Here is a 27166-nt window from a genome sequence, read left to right as displayed (position 1 = left end):
AGGGGAGAGGAATCTGCTGGCCTCTTCCCTCTCCTTTCTCCCACTGGTCGCAGTTCACGCCCCGGATGTGCTTCCTGGTGACGTCTCCTGGCCCCTTCCACAGTCCCGGGGTAAAGCTGACCCCACACCTGCCTGGTGGAGCTTCATCTGAGTTGGAAGTGGTGGGAGGAGCCAGACACTGAGCGTGTGGCTGATCGGCCTCGGGGGTAGGAAGCACATAGGTCTCACTGAGACCAGAACAAGTGCCAACATCTGAGAGAAAGAGGAAGTCAAGTTAGTTCAAGAAGCCTCAGAAAATATGTCTGATGCTAATAACGTGAGCATCTATGAACCAACCCATCGAAATAAATAATGCTAAGAATTAGTTGTGCTTACTTCGGCATTTTTAAAGGTATAAAGCATTGCAGATGTTGTTGAAGTTCCCTTCCCCAACTTGTTCTTTTGCCCTCCTCCCAAGAGTCAACATCAAATGCACTTAACACATATCCTTCCCATCTCTGTGTTTTACATATAATTAGTTATGTCTGTATTCATAAATTATTTATAAAATTCTTGTGTTGTAATGCAACATTTATCTTTTTAGATCCATCTAGGCTCATTTCTACAGGTCTAATTCCTTTTAGCTGTTGTATGTACATGTTATACAATATGAACACACCAAAATATATTTATCCTTTGACCTTTTAGAAGGTTATCAATGCCTCTGTGATCATCATTGAACATGTCTCCTGGGGTTTATATCTAAGAGCACATTTGCTGGATTGTATCTTCATTTCCCACTTTTTAAAATATTGCCAAATGGCTCTCCAACAAAGTGGGAACAGTTTCTCTTTTAATAAGCAGCAGTCCTTGTAATTCTCATTGAATTTATGAGTGAGAATTTTGTCTCATCGCTTTCATTAATAGTTCCTTGATCGTGAGTAATAAGTTTGTGTATCTCTTTATTGTTGTTGATTGACCATTTTCGGTAAACTTCCAGGTCATACCTTTTGCCTGCGTTTCTATTAGGTGGTTTGCCTTATTCTTACAGGTTTTACAAAGGTTCTTTATAAATGCTAGATATGAATAATTTGTGTCTGCTTTGCATATGCATCATTCACTTTACATCCATTGCCCTATTTAACCTTCACAGCAACAATCTGAGGGACATAGTCTCAGAGAGATTTGACAGTTACCCAGGTGCACACAGCCCGTAGGTAACAGTTGTGGATTCTAGATCAAGTCTTTCTGCCTCCAAAGTCCATCTTTCTAAACACTGCATACATCTCTCATAGATGAAGGTGAAGAATCTCTCACCATATGCCCAGGGTTCAGAGAAAGCTGAAACAGTTTCAAATTAGGTAAACTAGTTAGTGGCAGCAGATGTCCCACGGACAAGCAGAAACCAGCACAAAAGGAGGCAAAGACATGTATGAACAAAATAGGCCACCTTTGTGGCAAAATAAAGACTAACCCATCTAAAATCTATTCATTCCAAGGGAAACACTGTATTAATGGAGCATTAATGGAGCAAACCAGGGCTTTGGCTTCAGATCCAGACTCTCTTGAATTAGAAATTCCCCTCCCATCTCTGGATCTCAGTGAAATGGAATAACTAAACTGCTATGGGGCTGTGTGAGGCTCTGATATGCCTGGCACAGGGTAGGTGACCAATATCTGTTCATTCCTGTCCCCTCCCTCCTTTTTAGGAGAGAGGTTTAGTTCTAAATTCTGTCTTGAGGTGTTAAGGAAACACTTACAGTTAAATTATTAAGTAGGATTGTGAAAGTAAGCGTAATCCCAGATCCACTGCTGCTGACGTTCAAGTGCCTTTCTCAGTTTCTTCCTAGCTCAAGGTCAATCATCAGTTCATCTTGTATTGACTCACACTCTGCTATCAACAGAATTAAATTAAGAAGGCGTGGAAGAGCTCGTCCGGCCCTTCCCTCTCAGCTGCATTATAAATCAGCAGGTCAGCAGTCACTGCGTGGCCCTTTGGCAGCCCCGGCCTGCTCGTGCTGCTGGGATTTAGCCAGCCCTCTAGGAGCCCACGTTGGTTCAGGGCATTTCTGCTGGTTGCTCCTGGGGGTCAGGCACCTGGGAAAGTACAGAGAACCTTGCGCAGGGCAGCCTGTCTGCTTCCACACTGAGATGATCCCAAATACCACAGATTCTCCCTCTGCCCCTGAGGCCCTCTCCACGACAACCCCCTATGACACTGAGCCCAAAACAGGTGGGGCACCCTCACTCCCAATATCTTATTAGTCCCTAGAGATGCATCCTCTTCAGCATCCCTTGTAGTGAAGACTATATCATGACACTTGTGAGTACAAGCTTAGGAACTGAACTACCTATGTTCAAATCCCAGCTCCATCATCAGCCAGCTGTGTGCAAATTAGGTACAAGTGACAACTCTCTAACCCTGTTTTCCCATCCGTAAAGTGGGGATAATAATGGTTCCTATGTTGTAGTAACAGATGAGAGATCAACTGTGATCATGGAAACTTAGCACAGGGCCTGGCATAAAATAGGCACTTGATTAATACTAACAATTATCATCGGACATGACTCCTTCTATACCACAAAAACTGCTATTCTAGAAATATCCTTTCTCTCATCTCTGGACTGCAGTACCCTAAGTGACGTCCCAGCCTCTGCTCTCCGTCCACCCTCCTCAATGCCATCAAAGCCATTTGGCCAACTCATTATCCTTCTTAAAATCTTCCTAAGGTGCTCCCTGTTGCCTCTAAGGAGCTAGAAGTTCTACCTGTTTGTCAAGAACTTCAAAACTCTGTCTGGAGTCCCACTGACTTCTCCAGTCTTATCTCCTCCAACGCCATAGGTCACCCCTGTAGCCCACATTCCTGCCATGGGAAACCAGGTGCTGTTTACCAAATGAGCTTCTGCATATACTGAACCCCCATCTGATATGCCTATCTTTTTCCGACCCATCATACTCAAGGACATCTTCCTCAGGGAAGCCCTCTTTGAATCATTCCTCTTTTTCTAATCTGTGCACATAATTTTTTTTATTATTGCAGTTTGTTACAATCAGTTTCCATGTCTTCCTCTTCCATTAGAATAGGAGCTTCTGAGGGAATGGGCTATTGCTCATGTTCATATTTTGGGCACTTAGTGGAGTATCTGGCAGCAGGTGTTCAATTAAATATTTGTTGAAAGAAATGTGAAATGAATGAGTGACTGGTAGAATGTCAGCTCATTTGGAATCATAGTACGATATTAACCATAGTGAGCTAAGTGTCATCTACCTAGAGCCCTGGGATTTTTGCTCACCATCACCCATAAACCATGTGCTCCCCATCCTGTAAGCACAATTTGCTTTCAGACTTAAGTGTCACACCTTTTCTATGGGCTTTGCTAGGCCCTGCAAACTCAGAGATGAATAAAACACCACAAGGAACTTATGGGCAAGCAATTATAAGTAAGTGCATCTCGGAGGGCAGGGTGGCTACTGAAAAGCATCACTGAGGTCTGGATTGATAGCCAGCCTTCATCACTCACTAGATCCGTGAACTGGAACGTGTCACTTAACATCTGGGTCTCGGTTTCTTCTTCACTAGAATAGGGATAATAATATTTTAAGTGTTGACATGTATGAAAGCAGGCAATGTATGCAGAGTTGTTAGAGGTATGGCATAAATCTGCACTAAGCAAATGCAGTCATTAGCATGGCAACAGAATAAAAGATAAATTCAAACTGGCTGGTTTATTTTGGGTTTCACAGGAGGGAAACTAATAACTACATTAAAATTTGGCATAATAACTAATAGCTACATTAAAATTTGGCATCAGATACACGATGGCTAATGCTCTGAACCTGGTGCCTGAGATGTGAATTCTCATCCTGGCTGACACAAATCTGCTGTGTGACCTTGAGCAAGCACCTTCTTCTCTCTGGGCCTCAGTCTTCTGCCTATAAAGTAAAAGGCTTGCAAGGACTATTATGCCAAGTATACATAATATGGAATAGGATGGATCCATTAAACTCACATTGTAAAGTATTTAATGATAAGGGATTGTTTTCATAATACATAATAAGCCCAAAAGTAGGTTGCAAAACTGCATGAACCATACAATCAGAAATTTGTAAACATAACTATGTTTTTGCCTGAAAGAAGAGGAAATGACATTGAGTTGATTCCAAAATATTAACTGTTGTCTGGGTGGTGGGCTTAAGGACAATTTTTATTTATTTATTTGTGAATTTTTATTAGCTTCCAAATTTACTACCATTAGCATGTGTACCTCTATAATGATTAACCCTCAAATTAAATATAAATTTTTATGAGACATCTGATAAGATGATCTCTAAAGATTGTGATAGCCCTGAGAACTACAATATTCTACATGTGTTTTTTAATTAATTTTACCCTTTTCTATTAGCATAGGGAAAGGGTAGTATTAATTCAGTGATTCTATTAATACATATAAATTATTTCAAGACGTCCTTGGTCTTATGTCTCAACCACCCAATATCTAGCAAAGTATTACAATTTTGCACATATTTTAGCCATTTGGGTCTCTTTGGAAGTTCTTCAAATAATCATAGAAACTACAAAAAATAAAATCTCCTCTAAATTGAAATCACAGTTCTTTCTGGGTGTCCTTTGGCCTGGCTGACTTACTGTGCACATTCTGCAGTCTCCTCTCAGGTCATATTTTTTCCATCTGAAATACATCCTAAAGATCCAAAGACCATTCATAATGTTCCTTTACTTTTCTTCCAAATTTGATCTAGTCATCTCTCTATTTTTGGTCAACCACTGCTTTCAAAATGATTCAAGAGGTATTTATGTTTTCTCTTGAAAGTATTTTTTAAGTGATAAATTGCTGAGCTTAAAAAAGTCTTCTGTATCACAAAGAAAAGGATATCAGAAGTGCTAGTCAGAGCAGGAGGTCAGGCTGTATTCAAGAGGAGCTAAACATAGGACATCTCCCATTCAAACTAAGCCATGTAAATGAGTGATTTTTTAAAATGTCACCAGCAGAAGCAAGATCATGTACTGGGAGTTTTACGGGGTAGAGAGAGACGGATGTGAGCCACACACCACACCAAGCACATTACCAAGATTTGGTCAACGAATTCTCACAATTACAGAGGTAAATATTATTAGCGTCTTTCACAGGGCAAGGAACTGAGGCTCAGAGATACTGAGTGACTTGTCCAAGATCAAGCAACTGGTTTGTAGCAGACCCAAGCTTGGAACCTGGGGTCTGCATGAGTACAAAGCTCATGACTTTAATTATTTTATCAGGAATCCACAAACTTCAGGAGCCAAAGAATTAAGTGACATGAAGGAAAGGGTGGCACTGGAATGTGCATATTCCCCCAAACAAGCACTCTGGTGACTGGGACTGAATGAATCCTAGTCCCTAAAATTCTAAATGACAATATTCAGCTCACAGCCCAACCCTCTTCACTTCAGCACTGGCGGTGGACAGCTCTACCACATCTGAGCACCCTCTCCTACTTAGCCTGCTTGTAGCCTCAAACTTGATTTATGATGTTTACTTATCCTCCCTACACTAGTGGCTTGCAAACAGCTAGCTAAGCAAGATATATGTCAAGGACCTTTAGAACCCGTCCTACCTTTTCCTCCCAAAGTCTTATCAACCTGTGATACTCAGCTCTTGAGTCTTCCCTGGACATCCAGCCTGTGTTACTTTCTCTTCCCATATATCCCCATGGCAACAAGGATGAATCTTCACTATGGGGTGTATTGTGTAATGAAATTATCTGTCTACGTGATTCTTTCCTTTACTGGACTCTTTTGAGGACAAAGACAAGGCGCCTTCTTCAGTTCTGTATCCTAGCACATGCCTGGTACACAGTCGATGCTCAATAATTTATGTGCTTCATCAGGGCTACAAAGAAGAAACATAATATCGAGTATCTTCTATTATTAGCATTTTATCTCCAGGGAAAAGTAGGTGGAAGCAGGAATTCACAAATCTGAATCTTGTTTCAGCCCACAGAGTTCCTCGGTCCTCTAGGTCCCCAGGGGCACAATACTCCCCAAGAGAAAACACATTTCCTTTCCTAAGTCCCCATCCTACATGGAGGGGCTTGGCCCTGTGTAAAAGGGCCTAAGAGGGTCTTTTAGCATAAAGGTAGGTGAGAAGCTGTCCGTGGCAACTGGGTTCATGCCCCCATTTCCCTTAGCCCCATGTTACTCCTGGTAGTCTCCAGTGACAATAGAAAAGGGAAAGCTGGAGACCACCTGGGTGCAGCCAAATTAATGCTCGTTCTACTCTCTCTGAGCACTACATCTCGTCTACGATGGTCCCATTGTGTCCTTAAGCCACAGCAGAGTTAAGTCACCTCTGAGTGAGTTCTGAGTATATGTATGCTTGTGGTCGGGAAGCTATAAAACCAAGGAGTGATGTGATCTGATTTTTGTGAGCAGCCAAGTAGAAAAGAAATTGTAGAGGTTAACATTATGAGGTGACCACAAATCACAGTGACTGTATTCAGGTAGTAGAGATAGACATGGAGAAAAGGAAATGCACTGGGGATATATTTTGGTGGAAGGGTGGACAGGATTTGGATATTGGGGTGGTGAAGTCTGACTCAGTTTTGGTTTTGTTTTTGGCCCAAGCACCTGGGTGAATGGATGAACAGGCATTTAGGAGAAACCTAAAGGACTAGAACAGGAGACCATGGAAAGCAAGCCACAACACCCACAGAGATGAGTTGTCTTGAGCATTTTTAGTTTAGGTTTTCTTCTTTAGCCAATGGAAACCTGTCAAGGGGACTGTTTATTTCCACAAGCCACCTGTGTCCAGACAGAAAGCATTTGGAATCAAACAAGGGATTCTCTGGCCTTTTTCTAAATTCCTTTGATGGATGATTGTCATGTCAGTGGTTAAATACGCACTTGCTGCTGCCCATACACAACTGCCTTCCAGCTTGGTCTTTGGAAAGCCCAAAACAGGCCAAGTCAGTGACACCCCAGCTTGTGTCCCCATTAGAACTGTGAATAGAGTGTTGGAGGTTCCCTCCAAAAGGAGATGACACAAAGGGAAAGAGGTTTTATTAAAAGATAAAAGAATCAAGATGGGGATAACAATGGTGCAAAAAATTGAAATTAAAATTGATATAAAAACTTAAGCATGATTCTTAGAGCACTTAGAGCAGGAACTGCCATGTAGCAAGCACTATATACCCACCTCTTACATAGGATAATATCTAAAGAAAAAGAGGGGGTGCTTGTCTTCACATGGATTTTTGTGACAAGAAAGTATAAGAGCTCTTTGAAATCTAGAAAAAGTGTTCTGCAAATAGAAGACATCACTATTAATGTGAGAGCATTGTCTAGATGCTGGATTCTAGAGTCTTCCACCAGGTATGACCTACATGATCTCATACCATGGGGGTCAACTGATTTCGGAATTAGCCTGTGTGAACGTCCTGGGAGCAGCCCTTATCACATACTGCATGCTCAGAAAACAACTGCTTCTTTCTTTTTATCCAATGTCAGTCTGAACGTCAGTTTCCTAGAGAGCCTCCTTGAAGTCCCTCCATGGTTGTCAGTAACCATGCTGCCATTTGCATTTCTTCTTTCAACAGAGATTTCCTGGGGACCAAGGAGGCATCGCTACTGCTGATGGCCATGTTCCTCCTCGCTGTGTTTTACCATGGACAGCAGGTAATCTGACATTTTCCTCTAATTACCTTGGTTACCCGGTATTCCCATTGCTGTAAAATTGGCCCGAGAGACCTCCACTCATCTCTGCAATAAATGGCTTTTAGTTGCTTGTAGGAGGTTGTGATTCTTAATGAATCAATTCCTAACATGTACCACTTAATAAAAAACTAAATGCAGATAATTTGGAGAGCAGTATGGTTTTCACTCCCTTTAGGTTTATCTCTTTCAATGAGATCATTGTCCAAAAAAAAAAAAAAAAAAAAAGCTGTGCTCTGGAGCCCAGTCCATCTTTCTTTGGTCTATGTGCACTTCAAAAAAAAAGTAATCAAGAACAGAGAAAAACAAAACAGGAAGACTAACAGCCAGAGCAGAAATAGAAACATATCACTGAGAAATCACCATGGAAACAGGGAGGAAATGAACCCTGAGAAAGCAGGGATGAAACAGCCCAAAAGCTCAAGAACCTAGAGGTACATACACAAAGTTGTTTGCAATAAAGCAGGATGGAAAACTGTAGTCAAGAGGGGAAAGGAGTAAATAAAACTTGTCAGTTGAAGAAAGGGGGACAAGAATTAACATGTATCAAGCTCCTACTGTGTGCCTAGCATTTCACTCCTATTTTCTCATTTAATCCTCTCAACGATCAGGAATGGTCATGATTATCAACCCTGTTTTACAGATGAAAAAAGTCCGCTGCTCAGCCAGTAAGTGAGAAATGTAGAATTCAAACCCAGATCTGTCTCCAAAGCCCACCTGCCCACTTTCTAGACTGGGGAAAGACAGAAAAGAATTATCTGCAAATTATCACAACAGCCAAGGGCATTCGATCCTGCCATATGACTTTCACTTGCTTTTCAATTTTAGCTGAACGTATGGTGAAACAGTAAGCCAAATGTCAAAGTCTGGCCATTTGCACAATTCCTACATTTAGGTCTTTCTGGTTAACTGTGAGAGCTGGGGTCATATCTTCCACACCCTGATGGCTCCTATTTTGCGGAGAGAACTCCTTTGTCTGACGTGTAAATGATAACCCATTTGACAGCTGTAGAGACAGAATCAGACAAGGCAAGTCTATAGAGAAACATAACATATGTTCCAACACACTGACAAGTGAGACATTCTCAGAGACAGTGACTGGAGAGCACATTCAGAGTAGGGGGTCCTCATTCCATAATAAGATGGATGTATTTGCTCTGTCACCTTAAGGAATTACTTTGTGCCCCATCAGTGCCTCTTTCCTCAAAACCCTTCTAACAGTCTAATTCAATTTATTCTATTCTCCACTTCTCCTGGGAAAGCAGATAACCTAATCACATGAAGAATGTGTATAAAGTATGAGTGTATAAAGGAATAGTGAGGGCCTGAATACTTAAGTGTCATCTGATATTTTTCTTTTTTCTTATCAACTTTCCAAAGGTTTTGAAATTACATAACCACATCCCCCGTGACTGTAGAAGTTACAGATATAAGCTTTGGAGTGGGGTGGGTAATATTCAAACCCCAACTCTGCCACTCAGTAGCTACGGGACCTTCAGTCATTTACTTAACTTTCTGAGTCTCACTTTTCTCACCTATAACATGGGTGTGACAGAGTGATGGAAATGTTAGCTGTCTTGATTGTGGTGGTGGTTTCATGAGTGCTTACATCCATCAAAATTCATGAGATCGTACACCTGAAATACGTGTAGTTTACTGTACAGGAATCATACCACAATAAAGGTGTGTAAAAAAATGGGTGTGATAACAAATTCTATGGGCTTGTTATAGTAGTGTATGAGAATACAATTATATTTCTCCCAGTGGTTTGCATGTAGACTAAGTGCTCAAAAATTGTGAGCTATTAATATTTTTATTTGAAAGCAAGTGTCTGAGACAAACAGAGAAAGTATTATTATCCATCTGGTCCCAAGGCAGCAGCAGAGACTCAAGTCACTTGAGGTCACAAAGCCAATAAGGAGAACCAGACAGAAACAGGAAGCCAAATGCTCTAACTTCTAGGTCCATTCACTGTCTGTTAGAGGATGCTTGAGTGCCACCTATTCATAGCATCTGTCAGAGTCCTGCTCATCCGGATCAAGTCTGTCCACTCCTGAGTTTGCTAACTGCTTCCACCGTCTTCCCTCTGTGACTCAGAGGCCCTCTATTTTTATTAAAGGCTGAATAATCCCCGCTGATGCCTGGTACGCGGCAGCAGCCCGGTGGGAGCGTGTGTACTTTTACGTCTCCTGAGTGACGGAGGCGGTTATGTAACGGAATAATTGGGAGATTTCATCTTGCACATATGTGGAAGCGATATGCCAAACACTTCCTCCTCCTCCAAGGCAGGTGAATATTCTGAACATCGGACAGGGGGAGCAGACAGTCGGGTGCTTCCCGCCTCGTGCCAAATTCGCTTGCTGCTGTGCGGTTTAGGCTTTGCTTCAGCATCTCCATTTATAGCAGAGGAAGTCATACCCCTGCGCGGAGACAGAGGTTAATGAAGTCAGAGCCCCGGCACTTACTTCCGGGTCTGATAAAGACGGGCACTGGAATTGTGCCGCTTAGAAAGAAAGACCCAAGCAATGGAACCTATTTTTTTTAATAAAATTTTCAACTTTAAGAATAGCAGAATCCTAGAGTACTCATCATGAGTGTATAAAGCATTCAGATGTTAGTCACCATCCAGGGATAAAATGGACCAAATATTCTTGGTTTGCATCCCAGTGATGCTACTGGGAGAACAGGTGACCTTGAGATGCTCAGCCTCCCAGATCTGCCATTTCTTTACCTGTAAAGTGAAAAGGCTAACAGCTATCTATCAAGAATTGGAGAACAGCTGAATGAGGTCATGTACATAGAGTGTAGAGGTTAAAAGCCAAAGCAAGCTTGGAGTCACAATGCCTTGAGTTCAAAGCCAGACTCTATTTGTGAGATCTTGGCCACTTGACTTCGCTTTCCTGTGCCTCCATTTCCTCAGCTGTGAAATGGGCATAAAAAGTAAGTACCTCCTTGTGGAGCTCTTGTGTGATTAAATGACCTTCAGTATGAATAAAGTGCTTAGAATAGTGCCTGGTCCAAGGGAAGAACTCTGCCAGCATTCGTTATCATCATATGATAGGAGCCTGGCATAAAACATGCAAACAATGGGGTGCTTTTATTTTTTTTAACATTTTCTTATTGAGTTATAGTCATTTTACAATGTTGTGTCAAATTCCAGTGTACAGCACAATTTTTCAGTTATATATGAACATACATATATTCATTGCCACATTTTTTTCACTGTGAGCTACCACAAGATCTTGTATATATTTCCCTGTGCTATATAGTATAATCTTGTTTGTCTGTTCTACATTTTGAAATCCCAGTCTGTCCCTTCCCACCCCCTACCCCCTTGGCAACCACAAGTTTGTATTCTATGTCTATGAGTCTGTTTTTGTTTTTATTTATGTTCTTTTTTTTTTAGATTCCGCATATGAATGATCTCATATGGTATTTTTCTTTCTCTTTCTGCTTACTTCACTTAGAATAACATTCTCCAGGAACACTCATGTTGCTGCAAATGGTGTTATGTTGTTGGTTTTTATGGCTGAATAGTATTCCATTGTATAAATATACCACTTCTTCTTTATCCAGTCATCTCTTGATGGATATTTAGGTTGTTTCCATGTCTTGGCTATTGCAAATAGTGCTGCTATGAACATTGGGGTGCAGGTATCTTTTTGGAATAGGGTTCCTTCTGGATATACGCCCAGGAGTGGGATTCCTGGGTCATATGGTAAGTCTATTCCTAGTCTTTTGAGGAATCTCCATACTGTTCTCCACAGTGGCTGCACCAAACTGCATTCCCACCAGCAGTGTAGGAGGGTTCCCTTTTCTCCACAGCCTCTCCAGCGTTTGTCATTTGTAGATTTTTGAATGATGGCCATTCTGGCTGGTGTGAGGTGATACCTCATTGTAGTTTTGATTTGCATTTCTCTGATAATTAGTGATATTGAGTATTTTTTCATGTGCCTATTGATCATTTGTATGTCTTCCTTGGAGAATTGCTTGTTTAGGTCTTCTGCCCATTTTTGGATTGGGTTGTTTGTTTTTTTCTTATTAAGTTGTATGAGCTGCTTATATATTCTGGAGATCAAGCCTTTGTCGGTTTCATTTGCAAAAATTTTCTCCCATTCTGTAGGTTGTCGTTTTGTTTTACTTTTAGTTTCCTTTGCTGTGCAGAAGCTTGTAAGTTTCATTAGGTCCCATTTGTTTATTCTTGCTTTTATTTCTATCACGAGGGTAGACTGCCCTAGGAGAACATTTTTGAGATGTATGTGAGATAATATTTTGCCTATATTTTCTTCTAGGAGGTTTATTGTATCTCGTCTTATGTTTAAGTCTTTGATCCATTTTGAATTGATTTTTGTGTATGGTGTAAGGGAGTGTTCTAGCTTCATTGATTTACATGCTGCTGTCCAGTTTTCCCAACACCATTTGCTGAAGAGACTGTCTTTATTCCATTGTATATTCTTGCCTCCTTTGTCGAAGATGAGTTGACCAAAAGTTTGTGGGTTCATTTCTCGGCTCTCTATTCTGTTCCATTGGTCCATATGTCTGTTTTTGTACCAATACCATGCTGTCTTGATGACTGTAGCTCTATAGTATTGTCTGAAGTCAGGGAGAGTTATTCCTCCAGGCTCTTTCTTTTTCTTCAGTAATGCTTTGGCAATTCTAGGTCTTTTGTGGTTCCATATTAATTTTATTATGATTTGTTCTAGTTCTGTGAAATATGCAATTTGATAGAGATTGCATTAAATCTGTTGATTGCCTTGGGCAGTATGACCATTTTAATAATATTGATTCTTCCAATCCAGGAGCATAGGATGTGCTTCCATTTTTTTAAGTCTTCTTTAATTTCCTTAATCAGTGTTTAATAGTTTTATGTGTATAATTCTTTCACCTCCTTGGTTAGATTTATTCTTTGATATTTTATTACTTTGGGTGCTATTTTAAAGGGGATTATTTCTTTACTTTCTTTTTCTGTTGATTCATCGTTAATGTAAAGAAATGCAACTGATTTTTGAACGTTAATCTTGTAACCTACTACCTTGCTGAATTCTTCGATTACTTATAGTAGTTTTTGTGTGGACCTTTTAGGGTTTTCTATATATAGTATCATGGCATCTGCATTTAGTGACACTTTTACCTCTTCTTTTCCAATTTGGATACCTTTTATTTCTTTCTCTTGTCTGATTGCTGTGGCCAGGACTTCCAAAACTATGTTGAATAGGAGTGGTAATAGTGGGCATCCTTTTCTTGTCCCAGATTTTAGTGGGAAGCTTTTGAGTTTTTCACCATTGAGTACTATGCTGGCTGTAGGTTTGTCATATATAGCTTTTATTATGTTGAGATATGTTCCCTCTATACCCACTTTGGTGAGAGTTTTTATCATAAATGGGTGTTGAATTTTATCAGATGCTTTTTCTGCATCTATTGAGATGATCATGTGGTTTTTGTCCTTTCTCTTGTTGATGTGATGTATTACATTGATTGATTTGCATATGTTGAACCACTCTTGTGTCCCTGGGATGAACCCCACTGGATCATGATGTATAATCTTTTTTATGTGTTGTTGGATTCTATTTGCTAATATTTTGGTGAGGATATTTGCATCTATGTTCATCAGTGATACTGGTCTGTAATTCTCTCTTTTGGTGATGTCTGCCTGGTTTTGGTATCAGGGTGATGGTGGCTTCATAGAATGAGTTTGGGAGTATTCCTTCCTTTTCAATCTTCTGGAAGACTTTGAGAAGGACTGGTATGAGTTCTTCTTTGCATGTTTGGTAGAATTCCCCGGGGTACTTTTCATAGATATAGCCAGCTTCTGAAGGGTTTGGTCAAAATCAGAGAGTGCACTTCCATATCAACTGACATTTCTTGAGCAAATGCTGAAGAATTTTCAGTTTTAAAAACTCAGTGTCCATGCCTTCATTTTGCTTTGCTCTTCTCTGCATATCTGCTCTAACCATACTGTGTTGAAATGATCTCTTTGTTTTTTGTGTGCTCCTGTCACCACTCAGCTGACAAAGACAGAGATTGTTTCACGCATCTTCGTATGCCCAGCCCTTGGCACATAGTAGGTACATCACATCTTTGTAAACTGAAGAGGAATACTTTCCTTCTATGGAGGTCTAATAATATGTGATGCTTGCCTTCACGAGACTTGCTTTGTCAAAAGACAGGACTGCACCGGGACTGAAGTATCTATGAATATGCCTTAGATGCAGTGATCTGCAGTCACCTGGTCAAAATTTAAAGGATGTTCTTGTCTTGCAACTGGAAAATTCTTGCTTAAGTCAACTCCAGATTTCCCTACTCATATTTCTGATTTAAATTCAATTAGATGAGAGTATTTCAACAGGAAGGAAATAAAAATGTTTCTCTTGCTTCGATCAGTCATGCATTTTGAAAGGTGGAAACAAAACATTTCATTTGGAAAAGCTCATGGATAAAATCCTGGCCTGCAACTTGACAAATCAAAATTAGATGCTTTTCAGTCTGGAAGGAAAAAAAATTAAGTATACCTTTGATCTGATGTCCTCCACAGGTGCCTTAAATTATAGTAATACCCAATAAATCTACATCTTAGCCATTTCAGAATTCTTTTGCATGCATCATGTCACTTGGTCTGTACAATAGATCATATGATAATCCATGTCTCCTGAATTAGATGAGATAAAGGCAATTATTCTCATCTTTTAGAAGGGGAATCAAAATACGAGAAGTTGAATGAATTTCCCAAGGTCACATAGCAACTTGGTAAAACAGTCGGGACTAGCATTCTTTTGTACAACCTGCTGCACCACTTACATTTTTTAAAATTTATTCTTATGTAAAATTTTGAACATATACAAAAGTCTATATAATGAATCACAGCTTTGACAGCCATCAACTCATGTCCTGTCTTGTTCCATCTATATCCCTATTTATTTTTCTTACTGCTGCTCCCTAATTGTTTTGCAACAAATTCCAAATGTCTTATCATTTTGTCTGTAAATATTTCTCTTTTTTAAACATTTTTTATTGAGTTATAGTCATTTTACAATGTTGTGTCAAGTTCCAGTGTAGAGCAATTTTTCAGTTATATATAAACATACATATATTCATTGTCACATTTTTTTTCACTGTGAGCTACCACAAGATCTTGTATATATTTCCTTGTGCTATATAGTATAATCTTGTTTGTCTATTCTACATTTTGAAGTCCCAGTCTGTCCCTTCCCACCCCCCACCCCCTTGGCAACCACAAGATTGTATTCTATGTCTAGGAGTCTGTTTCTGTTTTGTATTTATGTTCTTTTTTTTTTAAGATTCCTCATATGAGTGATCTCATATGGTATTTTTCTTTCTCTTTCTGGCTTACTTCACTTAGAATGACATTCTCCAGGAATACTCATGTTGCTGCAAATGGTGTTATGTTGTCGGTTTTCATGGCTGAATAGCATTCCATTGTATAAATATACCACATCTTTATCCAGTCATCTGTTGATGGACATTTAGGCTGTTTCCATGTCTTGGCTATTATAAATAATGCTGCTATGAACTTTGGGGTGCAGGTGTCATTTTGAAGTAGGGTTCCTTCTATAAATATTTCAATATGCATCTAAAAGAGAATCTTAGCCTAATCACAGTACTGCTAACACATCTAAAAAATAAAACAGTAATTCTTTAATATCTCCAAATCTTTAGGCAGTGTTTCAATTACCAAATTAGTTTATTTTTTCAAGTTTAAATTAGGATCTGACTTAAGTCTATATGTTGCCATTGGTTGATATGTCTCTTAATTCTCTTTTAATCTATAGGATCACCCTCCATCTTTTTTTTTTTCTTGCAATATTTTGTGAGAGCTGTCTGACCTCTAGAATGTCTCTCTTCCTAGAGTTTTTTTATTGCATCCTCTATGGGTATTTAATACATTCCTCTGTCCTTTGTTTTTCCTGTATCGGTAGTTTCGTCTAGCAACTTGTTGAGATTGAAGCTCAAGTTTTCTCTGCAAAAATATTTAATTGGTTGATTTCATGAACTACTATTAAAAGACATGCAATGTCTGCTTGTCTCTCTTTTTGTGATATTAGCAGCTATAATAATGTAATATATATTATATAGTAGATAATATATAATAATAGCCTCCATTCATTTATTTCATGAGTGGTGATGTTCCAATCCTATCAATACTTCACAATTTGTTAGCTGCAGTGCATTTTTAACGAGAACCTTTTCCTCGCCAACTAGTTGTTACCTCCAAGTACAGCTCATAAGGCAAAGGCAGGGTAATTGCTTAACTCTTTCCCTATAAATTTGTTCCAAGTTTCCCAATAAGTTTGTTCCCAAGCATCATCCAGATGTGATCAGCGAGCTTTTGCTTTTTAAGCGTCATTATGAACTTACGCATTTTAACCTATTTCTTGTGTTTTGATCCATTTCAATGATTACTTATTAAAGTTCAACTTATCACATCTTTGATGAGTCAGAGCACATTCCTTACGACATAATCCCCAGCTGTCTCTGGTGGTCTACTTGCTTTCTGCTGTAAAATGATTTTCCATGCTTGCACATTTTCTTCCCTAAGTTTCAGCCTTTTCTGCAAAAAGTGCAAGGTCATTTTTGTTGGAATTGATATTTTGAAACCAGAATCTGAACCCTGGGACTGTTCTTTGCTACTAGGTTTTCATTGTTTCTGGGCCTTGATTTCAGTAGACAGAGCCAGGAAATTGACATAAGTCATAAGTTCATAGTGATACTTTCCAGTTTTCATAGGATCAAAGACTTGTGCCTCAGCCTTGTCAATCTTGTGTCTGCATCGCCTTTTTCCCTTGCTCAAAATTCAAGTTCTCAGTAACACCAACACAATTACCCATTTGCTTTATCCTACAATTCAGATATGATAGTCTAACAATGATAATACAAACACTACCACCCACAAGGTGATTGTTCTAAACAGTTTTAAGGTCCTTTTTGAGCTCTTTTTATCCTTAGAGTATGTCCCTCTACAAATGTGCCATCAAATTCTTGTGTTAAAAGGCATTTGGAATCGTTTCTGTGTGTAGTTGTCCACGTAGTTTCATTTGTTTGTTTTCACAGAGCTTTTAAAAAATCCATTTAGTTTTGTAATTAAGTAAAATACATCCATGGTTGAAAAGTCAGGTTTATAGAACAACATACAATTTTTAGTGTTTAAATTCTATCCATCTTCCTCCACCTTATTCCCTCCCTCCCTCATCTCATCAGTAATAATTTTCTATGGCTTTTTACTTTTTATTTTTATGCTTCAATTTTTCAATAAATAAAGAAATATTTACATATATATGTGTGTACAGAGAGATGTCTTATCTTCTTTCCTTAGGTCAATGGCATCATACTATACATGTGTTTCTTCACCTTGGAGACCAACCGTCAAAGTACACATGGAGAAATAGTCTTCATTTTTTATAGGCTGTATATAATAGCTTATTCAACCAGCAGAATGAACGCTTGGATTGCTTCCAGCATTTGCTATTACAAATTCTGCTGAATGAATAACCTTGCACCTCTCTCTTTTTCTATTTTTTACCATCCTCTGAGACTTTCACATAAGACAAAGAAATGAACTAGTTGAAGTTAAGCCCGTGAATTCAGGGCATCTAACCATGTGTTTAATGGTGCATGTTGTTCATTTCGGCAGTTAAGGACTTTGAAATAAAGACATCCCCAAAGCTGTGGTAAATATGGTTTGTGAGTCTCTTTAGGAAGGAAGCTGTCCCCTTTCCAATGCAAAGGGAAGGTAGGACGAGAGGGAACTAATGTGTATTGAGCACCTGCTATGAGTCACGTGGTCTCCCTGTAACATTGGAAATAATTTCTGTTCCAATTTTGCATGGTCATGAGAGTTCATCCCAATTTTAGAGATGAGGAAACTGAGATGAAGTCACTAGTCCAAGTTACAGTGTTTAAATGTGAGACCAGGATGCTAAGCCGTATTCGTCTCCCAACTAAATCCCCAACCTTTCCATTATTAGCCATTCATTTCTTCCTTATTGCCTGGTGATTGAGCTCAGACTCTGGAACTGTCCTCTGGAGTTAAGCTCCAATCTTGGCTTCCCCACTAACTCATGTGTGACTTTGGTCAAGTGACTTAACCATGTTTGCTTCAATTTTCTCATCTGTAAAATAAGAACTGATAATAATAATAATAAGGTTGTCGTGCAGATGAAAGGAGTTAATATACGTGTATTCCTTAGAAGAGGCCTGCGGCACAATGAGCACCATTTACGCGTTAGCTGGCTGCATTATTATAACTTATTTGTTGAGTCAACAAATACTGATTGAACACCTGCCCTGTGCCAGGCACGTTGCTACGTGGTGAGGATGTAATGTTGAGCTGGTGAAAGCTGACCTTGTAGCACCTACAATACGGTAGAGGACACAGACATTATCAGACAATCACACAAACAATTACAGAATCATAGGTGCCACAATGCTGGGAAGGGCGGGGGAGGAGGGGAGCGGGTACACAGCCCTGTGAAATTTGGTCAGCCTCCGATCTCTTAATGTCAGGCAAAAGGCCCCCCCCAAAAACGTTCATCTCAGGCCCTCTATCGCTTGCGAAGGGCTCAGGAGACGCCTTCCCCACCTCCCGCATGTGCGTGCCTGAAGCCCGGCCTTCCCCTTCTCTCCTGAACTGCAGCTGGAATACACCGCCCGCCTGGACTTCCTTTGGCGAGTGCAGGCCAAAGAGGAGATCAACGAGATGAAGGAGCTGAGGGAGCACAACGAGAACATGCTGCGGAACATCCTGCCCAGCCACGTGGCCCGCCACTTCCTGGAGAAGGACCGGGACAACGAGGTGAGCCAGGCTGGTCTGGTCCCCGAGGAAGGGTGGCCATGGCAGGCGCACAGCTGGGCACATCGATCCCAAGCTCTGGGAGAATTCCACGGCCACGTCACTCTGATCTCTGCCTTGGCCATGTGGCCTTCTCCCTCCTTATAAGGACGTGTGTCCTCTTGTCTTCTTAGAAGGACACCAGACATTAGATCTGGAGCACTCTTTATCCAGTATGACCTCATCTTAACCTAATGACATTTGCAAAAACCCTATTTTCGAATAAGGGCACGTTCTGAGGTTCCTGGTGGACATGAATTTGGGGAGTACCCTATTCGACACATTCCAAGGGCGAGGGGTGGTGAGTGAGTGATGTGCGGAAAACCCAGGCCAACTTTTAAGTGCAATCAGACCCTTTGGAAGGTTTAAGTGTAACCTAATCAGATTGGCTGCTGGTAGAGAGTGGGTAGGAGGGTCACAAGATCAGAAGCCAGTTAGGAGACCCTAAAATAGCCCAGGAAATGGCCCGGTGAGGAGACCTGGGATGATGGCAGTGGAGGTGGGGAGAAGCGGATGAATTCCAGGGAATTTTACCAGCTGGAATCAATGGGATTTGCTAATGGAGTAGATGTGGTGAAAAATGAAAAAATAAAAAATAAAACCATCTGGTTCACCCTCTAACCATCCAGAAAAAGGTAACTCGAGAGGAAAGTGAAAGATACCTTTAAATACCTGAAGGGTTATCCCATGAGAGGGATTGACCTTCCTCTGTAAGACTCCAGGGGGGAGACCCAGGACTGTCAACTGTCCACAGGGGACACTGTGCTGTGTGTTAAGAGGAACCTTGTGATGATGGAACCAACAGGCTGCCTCATCCCCACAAGACTGGGAGACCCACAAGGGCAGGGACCACACCAACCTTGGTCATCAGTGACCCTTAGGGCCCAATGTGCCCACCCTGTGGTCCTGCTCATTAAAGGCTTGTGAGTGAACTGGAATGGTGAGTTCCCTTGCTGAAGCACTCAAGTGGGGAGAGGGAAATCTTTGGCAAGGATGCTACGAAGGCAAGGTGGTTTGTCTAGAAGACCACACTAGGACAACCCTTCCAATATAGATCTTTCAAACTGAGCTAAACAGGGGAGGAGAAATCCAGAGAACATAGATCACAAATTGGGTGACTCTGAGACAAATCTGACCGGCAAGCCAACAGTCTGGGACAGCGGTCAGCTCGTTGGTTGGTTTGCTTATTTCGTTAGATGTGTGGATTTGATGCCTTTAGGCATGGAATGGGCTTTCCAGTTGACCCACCCATATCCTGACACTATGTTACCTGCTGGTCCTCTGAGGACATCTGGGTTTGTGACCCTTGCCTTAGGGTAGAACTGGGAGAGACCTACAGGGTCCATTTTCCATCCAAGCTTCTGAAAAAAAAAAAGAAAGACCAACAGGAGAGAAGCTGTGGGGATGAGTCATCTGCTGCTTGAATGATCGGTTCTTGATGAGCTCAGGCCCTTGAGAGTCTCTTGGATGCAGATCAAGGCACCAAACACCCTCAACAGATGGAGTTCTCTGGAACTGGGTTCAGGCCTGGTTTCCCTAAGGCTCCTTAAAGTCAGGGGCTTTGTTGAAAGGGCTTCTTGCCAAAGCCAAAAAAGAGGGAGAATTTTGATATGCATCAACCACAACCACCAGAAGGAGCAGATGAAACACTGGAGCCCTCTGAGGGAAAACCCACAAAGAAATGAAAGGAAAGCTGCTTTTCAATCAACATACCAAAACAAGGAGGTATTTAGGACCAGTGGGGAAGAGCAGGAACGAACTGGCTTCATCCTGAAAAGGAAGGAGACCAACCAGAGATGCCAAGACTCCAGGTCATTGGCTGTTATTCAAGTCAAACCCTGACTGAGAAAAATAAATGTCAGGTTGAGCCTTCATCCTACGTGTAAGACATTTTCAATAGAACGCCGTGTCATGCTTATCTGAGGTTTTATAAATGTTTAAACAGGTCACACTCAGCTAGGCATAACCACAGAATTTCCATATTATGAGGCAATGCCATGGACAGCACGCCTCCTGTGCACCAAGCACTGAGATAGGCAACTGATGGAAATGATCTTGCATTCTATTAACAGCCCCAAGTTAGTGATGAGGAAACTGGGGCTCAGAGAGGTCCATGACGTGCCTTTATTTAGGTAAACTCACATCCAGGCTATCGGATTTCTTCCATCTGTGCTGCCCCAGGAGTTTGGCAAGACCTAGGCATGTGTGTATGTGTCTGTGTGTGTGTGTGTGTGTGTGTGTGTGTGTGTGTAAGAGACACAGACCGAGTAGTGCCCCATGGGAAGGGGTGATAGGCAGAAGCAGGACTGCTGCGACCTGCAAGGACTCCCAATTTCATGCTCTGTTTCCATGAGAGGCATTTTCAGCTTCTCCTCTTGCTACAAATCTGAACTGTGACACAAACCTTTGAATATCTGACGGGGATATTTGTGAATTGCAGTCCCAGCTTTCAAGGGGCAGCAGTGCTCACGGATGCGGGCACCAAGGAGGTAAGAATGATTATCCTTACTTCATTGAGGAAGCAGCTGAGGCTCAGAGAAGTGAAGGAACTTGCCCAAGGTCACAAAGCTTAGTGAGCTGGAATTCGAGCTTCAAAGCCAAATTTTGGGTTTTTTTCTCCTCCACTTTGCTGTTAGGGCAGGAGTGGGAGAAAAAGAGGAGCAGCGGCCAGCGACGGCTCAAACCATCCAGAGGGTGGTGGACAGAGCCTCGCCCTCTGGAACATCCCGTCCGAGTCTGTTACGGCTGCATCACCCACACAGAGGCCCTGGCAGCTTCTGCTGTTCCACTGGGCTTTCGGCTTAGAATAGCACTCACCACCCTAGGCAGGGACTTTCCTGCTGGTAGGGCCAGCTGGGCTGGGTCATCCGTGGCAGGCAGGCTATTGCTGAGTCCCAAGAAACCCACTCGCTCGTCCTGGCTTTATTAAGACCTGCTGAAGAGACAGCGACAAGGGCAGCTTTCTCTGGTGCTAGACAGTCCCTGCAGCCCGAATTCCATCTCTTCCACTAACCAGCTGTGTGACCTAGGGCAGCATACTCAACCTCTCTCAGTCCATTTTGTCATCCAACCGATGCAGGTCGTCCCCCTTCCCCTCCAAGTGAGCAGGGAGAAGGGCATGAGGGGCTTGGAGCTGCTGAGTTGGTGTGAGAACTAAACTGGGTAAGAGCACAGGAAGTGCCCGATGCTGCAAGGCGGGCTCAGTGTAGAAAAGCCATAGGGTGCACTTGGAAGCCTATGCCTTGGATTGAATCCCAGCTCTTCCCCTCATGACTCCGTGACTGTGAACAAGTGGTGAACCTCTCTGAACCTTATTTTCCTCATCTCCAAGTTACAGTACTTCCCAGCATTATGTTACATTTACATGAGTTTATTATGCATAAAAGGCTTAAGTGGTACTTGGCACATTTTCCAAGCCCTCTGGCTATTTTTGATAAACATGAGCCTTCATTACTTGTTCCACTCCTTCCTGACCGTGGCCCCACCTCCCACCCACTCTTCAGACATTCATCATGAGGGACAGCCATGTGCCAGGTGTTATTCCAGATCCTGGAGTCCAAACAGTGAACAAAGAAGGCAAAGTCCTTTCTCATATGAGGCATGCGTTCTCATGGGGAAACAGACATTAAAACGAATAAATTTATAAGCTAGAGCCTGGTAGTGATAAGTTCTATGCAGGTAGAAGAAGCTAAATAGCACGTTTGAAAGAGGGCCTTACACTGGAGGGTGATGGAAGGTCTCTCCAAGGAAATGACGTTTGAACGGAGACCTGAGGCCAGCAGGTCTCAGTCATTCCTTCTCCCCTACAGAGAGGTGGCTTCACTTAGCATAAGACACACAGGACTTGGAATCAGACAGGCAGGGCCCTTGGAGGACTGGCTTCTGGTTTCCTAGGCAAAGAGGAGACCAAAGTCTTCATCTTGGCTTCCGGGCGGGAGCAGAGGGGAGTGTGCATATGTTCAAAATCCTCTGCAAAGCCCAAAACTGTACATCCAGCCAGAAGAGGATGACAACAAAACAATAATAGCTTTTCTATACTCATCAGTCCCTCCCCAGTGTGCAGTGTTTTTATCTTCTTTGAACCCCAAATAGAAAGAAACAGATGGCACACTCAAAGCGGTTGACTGGAGCAGGTTGAGAGACGAGGACACCTCTAAAGGTGTGGACAGGTGGCTGGAGCTCTCCCATGTGCCCCTTCAAGCCCCCTCTCCCTCTTCTCCCTGCTCTCTTGGAGGGGAGGGGACAACCTGCATGGGCCACGTCAGTGACCTCGCCTGCCCTCTGACACCAGCTGAGGGTCGTCATGGAGAGACACTGGGTAGGAGATCAGAGGGAGCGGGAAGGAGAAGGAGGCCAGGGTGTTATTCCTTTGCTTCCCTCCCTTGGGGTCATCTGAGGCTGGCTGTGTCCCGCCACAGAAGTTGACAGCTCCTCTCATCTCAAGGCCGCTGCTAGGCTGCCTCCAGTGTCAAATCAGCTCCCTTGTCTTGGGGGTCTTCCCATCCCTTTGAGCCCAGGAGGTTGGCAGCTCTACTGCCACTAGCCCTGGGTTCCTGAGGGGTTTCTTAGGGGTTCCCTATACTCTGCCTTCATCTTTCTATTTAAGCCCTTTGTAGATTACCCTCCTTGAATTACTTAAATTTAAATGTGCCCTCCTCTTTTCTGTCGGGTCCCTAATGGAAGCAACAAGGATAAAGAAGGGACAGTAAAGCCTCGTGGAGTCAACAGTTTTGGGAAGTTGGTATCAACACAGGCCCAAAGGGACGATGGGTAAGGCAGTTACTGGGACCAGCGAGAGTGGAAGTCCTAGGAGAAGGCTGCTTGGCAGGAGCCACGCCACCAGGAGGAAGCAACCAGCGCTGACCATGGTGCTGAGGGTCAAGGGACAACTTCGTGCAGAGCATCTCAGGGAAACCAAGGGCAAAAGCAGAGCAGGAGTGAGCATCTCCTTTTATAGCTGAGGAACCTGGGGCAGAGAACTCACCTCCCTTGGCCAAAGTCACAGGGCTGGGTCTGTGGGGTCGTCCTCTCCTCTCTTCCCACATTCCCAACTCGAACTTCCTGTGATACCTTCTACCTCTGGGGAAATATAAGGGAGGGAGTTTTCACATCCCTTACTCTATCTTCCCCACCGGAGTAGGTATGACTAGGGGGACCAGAGTCATTGAGCCACTGTGCCAGTGGCTCATGAGTTCCTCAGTCTCTTATTTCCTCTGGGACCTGTTTTGCCCAAGATAAATAAGCTTTCTCCTCCCACGTGGCAAGCCCGGTAGTACAGAACCCCCTTCCTGGCCCCCCATGTAGGTGGAGACCCACCACTCTGCAGGTTCCCTGCCTGCAGCTGGGTGGATGGAAAAGTCAGATCAGTGCAGCTCTGTCTCGTGGATAGTGAAGGCAGAAGACAGGAGTCTGGCTGGTTAGGGACGCTAACTGCAGGGGAGGAAGGACATGTCCCCTCAAGGGACGAACAGTAAGAATGAAAGCATTGAAGTGTGACACAGGAGAGCATGTGTGTCGTTGTCTGGCTTCTTTCAGAAATGTAGCTTGAGACAAGGATTTGAGTGCAACTAATTTGCTTGGAGGTGGTCCCAGGAAGCCCACCCAGGTAGGCAGGGGAGTGGGACGGAAGGTAGGGAAAGGAAGAGAACCCATCAGTGAGGTTTATCGCTCTATGGGCGACGGGAGCTGAATCCCACTGGGGAACTCGGGGAAACGGTGTAGAAAGCATAGCTCAGGGTTATCTGGCCCAAGGGGGGAAGCGCATGAGGACTCCACGCCCGCTCCCATCAGTCATTGGTTGAGAGCGGCTCTTGAGGGGGCGTTAATTTTCTGGAGATTTCAGCCTGCAGCTCCCACGTGGGCAGAGCGCCCTCTGGTGGCCAGAGAAAAACTCCGTGCGAAGAAACTCCAGGGCTGGCTGGCTGCTGGACCTTGGAAAGAGAATGCAGGCAGGACACCTGCAGTATCCGCTGCAGTGGGCACACAGAAGTACAGATCCTTCGGTGCTTCTGGGACACAAGGTCCAACACAGGGAAGTGCAGCCCATGAGGCTGAAGAGATAGACATGCGTTTTGTCCTGAGGGCAGGACACTGGAGGGCGTTAAGAATGGGAGAGGCATGGTCAATATTGGATCTTTGAAATATCACTCTGGCTGCCATATGGAACATGCATTTGGATGGGACAAGACTGGAGTCAGGGACCCCAGCAAGAGGTACGCAGATTAGTGGCCAAAGAGGAAAACAGGAAGAGCCTGATAAAAAGCAAAGAGTTACAACAGAAATAGTTAGGAGACAAAAAGAAACCCAGATGGACTTGGCAAAGCGCTGAAGCTGGATGTGATAGGGAAGAAGGCACCAAGGTTGACGCTGAGGCTCTCTAAGTTTGATGACTTGTCAATGCCGGTGCCACCGACTGAGGCAGAGAATGAAGGATCAGAAACAGAATTAGATGCAGAGGAAAGATACAGGTGCAGTATTTATAATTTAAGGAGGGCGAGGGCAGCCCAGCATGAGGCCCAGAAGCTTGAAGCCCAAGGAGAACTGACTTGGAAATAGGATTTTAGAGACTCACATGTGAATGTTGGTGAAAGGCTGAGAGCAAACGAGACAGCCCAGGGAAGTATGTAAACTTCGAACCATGCAGGGGGTCAAGGACAGAACCATAGCAATCGCTAACATTTAAGATAGTAGGTAAGCAAAAAATAAATCCATTATGGGACCAAGCACAAGGAAAACAGACATAGTATCACTAAAGCATAGAAAGTCAGGAGCCTCGTGATCTTGGGCGTGGTCACCACACGGTCTGCAGAGGTGTCCAGGAAGACAGAGACAGGTATTTGGGTAGTGACTTTCCCATTTTGGCTGGCAGTCTGATCTGCTGTAGGTTTGTTTCATTTTAGCCTGAGATGTGAATGGACATTGAGAGAGCGGGGAACACTAGTTTGGAAATTTGGAAGAAGATAAGGAGAGACTGGTCCGCAGTTTCAGGTGTCTGCAGGATCCAGGGCGCCTTGTACTTTTTCTTGTAGGAGACACTTAGAAGAAGTGAGGGGGAGAGAAGAAAAAAAGAAGAAAGGAAGGCATCACGGTAGGAGTACATTGCTGAAGAAGTTAGAGGAGGATCAAGAGATCTGGAAGAAGCATTGATCTGCACCCGGACAAAGGAAAGTGCATTGTCTGGCATTGAAGCAGAAGAACTGGAAATACACATGAACTAGCCGACTGTATGAGTACGGAACATGAGAGTCTCCGTGTTCTCTTTATTATAAGAGACAAGCTCATCTAACAAGAGGAATCGAGTGGAGAGTGGAGTTAAGGAGAGCAGTGAGGGTTTGGACTAGCCACTGAAGAGAACAGAAAAGGAAGCTGACCAAGGACAAAATGATGGGTGGAACTTTGGGATCAACTGAGGCTGGAGACCATGAGTTCTCAATGGTCCCAATCCATGTGGTGATGATGCTAAGGTGTTGACGAGATGGTGTCAGAGCCCCCGTTTTCTGTCCTCTCTGTGGGTACCTGTGCATGGATGCAGGTGCGCGCACACACACACACACACAGGAGCATCATTGCAGAACCTCGCCTCTGATGACTGTTTCTGGCTCCCTCTGTGTGTCTCTCTGTCCAGGAGCTGTATTCCCAGTCCTATGATGCCGTTGGGGTGATGTTTGCCTCCATCCCAGGGTTTGCAGACTTTTACTCTCAGACTGAAATGAATAACCAAGGAGTGGAATGCCTACGCCTGCTGAATGAGATCATCGCCGACTTCGATGAGGTAAACAGAAGTGTCAGAAGTTTACAATCACGAATAAGCATCACTGTTGTCACATAGCATTGTGTTGTTCATTGTAGCAGTAACCGTTTTTTGCACTTACAGAATTCAGGACTGCACTGTAACCACAAACATGTATTATCTGATTTAATTATCACAATTATCACATAAGATAAACGCTGTTGTTTCTCCCAGGGGATCAGGAATGTAAGCTTCAGAGAGGCTAGGTAACTAAGTCCAATGTCACACAGCTAGCAAATGGCTAAACCAGGACCCGCTGGAGGCAGTGCCACACAGGAGCTGGCGTCACCGATGGGCACATTTCTCCATCGGCTCAAACTGCCAAAGATTAAACCATCCATTAGCATTTGGTCAGAGACCTACATGGTATAAACATACCCCAGAGGGTACTTTCTTCTTCCAAGCTCCATGAACAGGGGGAAATTCATGCTGCACTTTCCATTAATAGACTTGCTGGAAGTGGGCCTTCTCCTCATCCCCCAGCTTGCAGTAGCACACCAGTGTCCATCCCCACCCCTAAACCTGAGGTGGGAAGTTAGTGAGTGACTGAGAAAATTCAAGGGAAGAAGCCAAGCAAAACTGAGTTCAACTGAAGTCTAGAATCCTCAACTGGATCCCCCAGGAAGCTCAGGAGCATAAGTGGTACCGCAGGGTGGCTCACATGGAGGTAAGGGGGCCCAATTTTTGTACACTTGCATTGGTCAGTCATTGGCCATGGGCTGCCGTGGTGGAGGTGTGTCATCTCCCAAGCATTTCCAGCAATGGGACTCCCATTGGTCCAGGGCAATTCTCAAAAAATGGGTGCAGCAGTACATTGTCAGCAGCCGGCCCTCATGGCATTTTGGAGGG

The 27166-nt window shown here is 43.1% G+C and overlaps 1 protein-coding gene across 1 annotated transcript in view; it reads left to right on the top strand.

Annotated features, from left to right (window-relative positions):
* ADCY8 (adenylate cyclase 8) overlaps positions 1-27166 on the top strand; it is a 196475-nt gene that overhangs the window by 158905 nt on the left and 10404 nt on the right. The window contains exons 13-15 of the mRNA XM_031690382.2: positions 7571-7649; positions 18334-18492; positions 26153-26299. Of these exons, the coding sequence (XP_031546242.1) occupies positions 7571-7649; positions 18334-18492; positions 26153-26299 (385 nt within the window). The remainder of the gene's footprint in view (positions 1-7570; positions 7650-18333; positions 18493-26152; positions 26300-27166) is intronic.

The sequence above is a fragment of the Vicugna pacos genome, chromosome 25, assembly GCF_048564905.1.
Source record: "Vicugna pacos chromosome 25, VicPac4, whole genome shotgun sequence".
Lineage (NCBI taxonomy): Eukaryota > Metazoa > Chordata > Mammalia > Artiodactyla > Camelidae > Vicugna > Vicugna pacos.
The sequence above is the reverse complement of the archived record's forward strand: the minus strand, read 5'-3'. Positions and strand labels throughout refer to the sequence as shown.